The sequence below is a fragment of the Anneissia japonica genome, unplaced genomic scaffold (genome assembly GCF_011630105.1).
Source record: "Anneissia japonica isolate Jap-2015-1 unplaced genomic scaffold, ASM1163010v1 scaffold288010_len917306_cov203, whole genome shotgun sequence".
NCBI lineage: Eukaryota > Metazoa > Echinodermata > Crinoidea > Comatulida > Comatulidae > Anneissia > Anneissia japonica.
This window is the reverse complement of record NW_022715767.1, coordinates 722,471-727,092: the sequence shown is the minus strand read 5'-3', so window position 1 is coordinate 727,092 and position 4,622 is coordinate 722,471. Positions and strand designations below refer to the sequence as shown.

At 31.8% G+C, this 4,622-nt stretch overlaps 1 protein-coding gene across 14 annotated transcripts in view; it reads left to right on the top strand.

Annotated features, from left to right (window-relative positions):
* The window catches only part of LOC117109333 (semaphorin-1A-like), a 39,095-nt gene that overhangs the window by 4,970 nt on the left and 29,503 nt on the right, over positions 1-4,622 (top strand). For 13 of the 14 annotated variants that reach the window (XM_033251619.1, XM_033251612.1, XM_033251620.1 and 10 more), the window contains exons 2-3: positions 109-309; positions 4,173-4,483. In XM_033251619.1, the coding sequence (XP_033107510.1) occupies positions 153-309; positions 4,173-4,483 (468 nt within the window). In that variant the 5' untranslated portion in view covers positions 109-152. The remainder of the gene's footprint in view (positions 1-108; positions 310-4,172; positions 4,484-4,622) is intronic. The other variant, XM_033251611.1, reaches the window with a different exon arrangement.

Here is a 4,622-nt window from a genome sequence, read left to right as displayed (position 1 = left end):
ATATATAGGTTGTAAAGTGTGGTTCATTTCACATTTATTGCTGTAATTATACAAATGTGGCTCCATTATCATCGAAACTAAATGTTCATTTTCTTTCTATTTTTATAGGTTAGGCTCCAAGATTCTTGGATAGTTGTCAATAATATTCCAGCATGGATACAATACTGTTCAACATATCAACTTGTTCAAGTCAATTATTTATATTATTACTGCTTGGGATAATTATGACTTGTTTAAACATTGTATCTTCCATGACAATGCAAGACCAAACACCTTCAGCAACAGAATTTGGTGATAATTTTTTTAGAAGTAAGTACAATTTACCAAATAAGGTATAATAATCTTGTTGTTGTTGTTATTGTTATTTATTCAGGTAATTGTAAATAAACAAATAAATAATTGTACCTAATTATGAATTAACATTCATACTAGTTATATCATGATTTTGGTGGGCTTTCATTCATCCTTCTACTGTATGTAAATGTTATTCTGAGCAATCTCTCCTGTAATTGGCTGCACTATATTGTGTGTATTACTCTTAAAAATTAGAATGAAGGTTGACATAATAATGGACATTGTTTAGGTTATTGATTATTATCATATATAGCTTTTGATCAGTCCTTGAAATTTCATATTTTCAAGGTTTTTACCTTCACTCTGTTATTGATTGACATTCTGAAATCTCTATCATATTCGCTAATTTCCTTGATAACCTTCATATAAATATGTGCCCTTATAAAGTGTATAGTTTTATGAAGACCTCAATATCAATTACACTATTACTAACCTTCAAACTCTTATATAAATGTATAGAAAGTTGACATCTAAAGTTTGAGCTAACAAACAATTTGCATATGAATGTTAACAATAGTTTCTGTGAATTGTGAGTAGGTTGTTCTAATATACAACGGCAATGACGCATAGATTTCTAAAGAAGCCTTACTTAGTAACGTATTATCATTTAAACCACAAATCAAGCACACTCTCTTTGAAAGATAAACCAATGACAATTAGTGATTAGAATACAACAGAATTGTTGGGGTTTTTTTTGTATTGCAAAAAGTCAAAAAATATTCCCAAAAAGGATACGGAAGTATGACGTCTTTATACTTTCATTCCTTCATCTCTAAATTTATTTATATAAATCCTGGGACTCGCTGCTTTGTACTGTCACTGTCACACGACAAATCCAACTCCGCTCCCTGTGAACTATAGACGACGCAACACCGTCTGCTAATTGTCGAATCATCATTATAAACGATCCGTTGCGTGCGCGTCGTTGCGTTCTTCATAGAATCGCGTTGGCTGACGACCGTCGTGAGTGCCCGGCTTAAGTCTATAGAAATTCAGTTTCAGATTCAATTTTATTTGTCCAAATTTAGCCATAAATGATGGTCTTTACAATAAGTATTTATACTTATTAAGCAAAACTTAACAGGAAAGTAGAACTACTTAAGAGTTGACAAACTTGGTGACACTGACATAAACAATTTATTAGACATAAAATTTATGTTTAAGAAATAACAAATGTAGACTAAATAGAAGTACTACACATGAAAACAAACTAGTAGAGTACAATACGCAAGTTAAGGATGTGGTTTAATCTGAATTACATTGGCCTGTTATTAATTTACTGGATATATATTAAGTCTAAAGAATGTTTGTATTATTTCATGAGGAAGGTCATTTACTTTCCATAACTGTAATAATAGGCCTACCTCTTATTACGTGTTTGTGGTTGGTAGATATCCATTTCCTTGGATATTATTGTTGCTGATGTTGCTGAGGATAAGTGTCCCCAGTATTCTAACATCACCAAGCATCATGGCCTATCATTGATGGAGACGACCTGGATCTTTAGTTTTCAAAGTGTATGAATGGGAATTTATATTCTTTTTATACATACACTATTCAAATAAATTAAGTGTAATTTTTTGGTTTACATAATTTTATTACTTATGATACAATAGGCCTATTTATGCTATTTATTTTATTGTATTTTGGTTTGTTTATGTTTATATTTATTAATAGATCAGCTGACTCTCCATGAGTTACAGTAAAATTGTGCTTAACCTGCCCCAGACCAGAATTTGTTGTACTACTATTGTAAATGTGTATTGGTGAATAAATGAAATGACTTTTTATTAATTGATTTATTTTGTAATTACTGTACCACATATACAATAATGTAAAATAGCTGATAGATGAATGAAGTTAAATCCTAGCTATTCATATAGTTTGGGTTACATAGCCCAGTATTATGATTGGGTTTTATTATCTCTGATTCATGGTTCAGTAGTTTGATCTGATAGGTGGTATATCCATAGGTTCAACAGATAGTATATTTTTTTTCCAGTGTTGATGGATTAATAGTTATGACCCTGAGTCTTTAATGCTGTGAATTATTGCCATGATTGTTATGCATGGCTGTGTTTTTTGTGTGTTTTTCTACAAAAAATAGTAGAAGCTTTTAAATCTCTACAAGTGGAGAGTTCTACGCAAATCTGGGTCATTGTGTTAAGAATTAAACAATCATTCAGGCCTGATCTGTCAGTGGCTTTAAATCAGCAAACAGGGGCCTAAACTAACAACAGTGATTCCTGATGAGTGGTGAGCTTAAATAGGGGGCCATGTAGGGAGAAAAAAAAACCAATACAGTAGTTGGTTTTTGAATTATAAGCACTCAAATGTGCATACTGGTAGGTCAATGACATTCAAAAGCTAATAAATATTATCAATGTGACTTGTGACCATATTAAATTACCATGTATATAGTGTAATCCACCATATGTACTAAAACCTTATCCATGAGTAATGATTAATAGGTAATACTAATAGTTTAAATATTTGCACCCATTCATAATTGTCCTTTCATCATTGATAAACCATTTATTAACCCTCTGGATACCGGATTTTTTTGTAGTGCAAACCCTTGAATACCGGATTCTTTTGAAGTGTAACAAGGTTTTTTGCGTTTTTTGAGTATACGTCGTTCTGGTGGATTTTTGGGAACTTTCTGTAAATTATACAGAAAAATGTTTCCAAAAACAAAGAAAGCTTATAGAATAAGCTTTCATTTGATGTATAATTTATATTTTTTGGGAATTTTTTTTTCATAATATAATATAATATATATAATATAATAGAAATGACAGAAAAATGCTACATACAAATCGTCAGCAAAAACCGAAAAAAAAAAAATTATAGCCAAAAAAAAATAAAAACAAATATAAAACATTCCTATTCCACACAGTTATATAATTTATTTACCCAACCATCCATAACTATAAGCGCGATCTTTCCATTCAAAAGCGTCGACTACCCTCACATTTCTAGGCCTAGGCTCATCTTCATCAAGAAATCTCCGCCGTCAGAACTGCTTGAAGCCCCACCGTCATCATCGCTAAGTCTCGCACATCTAAAAATTCACCTTCATCGCTGTCTGAATCAAAAATCTGGTCAATCGCTTGCTCAGCTGTGTACACATCTTGTGTGGCCATTTCGAAAAATTTTTGAAATTAATAACGATTTCAAATTGATATTTCTTAAAATTTTTATATAAGCACATGTGAGTTCTTCACAGATTTCGAAAGACAAAAGCTTCACGCATGCGTGTTCAAAATTTCTGACGTATTGGAGCTAAAATAAAAACAGAAGAATGATTTGAAAACCACCTATTTTTTAGTCACTAAATTTCGATTGCAGTCGAAAATGGGAATTCTCGGTTTGAGGTCAATTTCGACTACAGTCAAAGACGGTATCTAGAGGGTTAAGTAGTGTGCTTTGGACTTCTACGGTTCTTTTAACTGGTGACATTTTGATCTTGGTAAAATCTTGATCGTAAACCCTCTGTTACTGTATTTAAATTTTTTTAAATCAAAATCAACATTTTTCATAATGTAATTCACAGGCAATAATTTGAAGCCATGTGATCTTTACTTTGCTTGGAGGTAACCATGGTAGTACTATATTCTCAAATGTTACTTATATATATTATATGATTTACAGAAGTCATATTGGCTCATTTTTGCATACAAGTATTATTCAGTCTTGACAACTGATAACCCTGAAACCATTTAAATCAATTTCAAGTAGCTCAATACTGCTGTATTTTTATAATTATCCATTATCATGTAAATAATTTTGCTTGTATATCTTATGATATCTTTCAGATTTAACAAGTAGTACTATTAAAGATAGCAGTCTTGCACATATTACACAAATACATATTATGGACGAGTGGCCTGCCATGCTCATTGGTGCAAATAACTCTATCCATGTTTTTGACTTAAATCAACAAGAGCGTACAGCAAAAATATTAGAATGGGTACCAGACTTGGATGCAAAAGGGATGTGCTATCTAAAAGGGAAAGAAGAGGAGGATTGTCAGAATTATATCAAAGTTATAACACCAGATAAAAGGAATGGGAAACTATTAATATGTGGAACCTATGCTCAAAAACCAAGATGTGTGAATTTAGAGGTGAGTTTTGTTGTTTTGTGTCATTTTCTAATAGCAATATGGCCTGTCTAAATGAGGCAAAACACTATGTGGAAAATCAATCCAACAAGATATTCAGTAGCCTGGTTCTCACGAGAGCCCTAGTATCCAGATTGGGAGC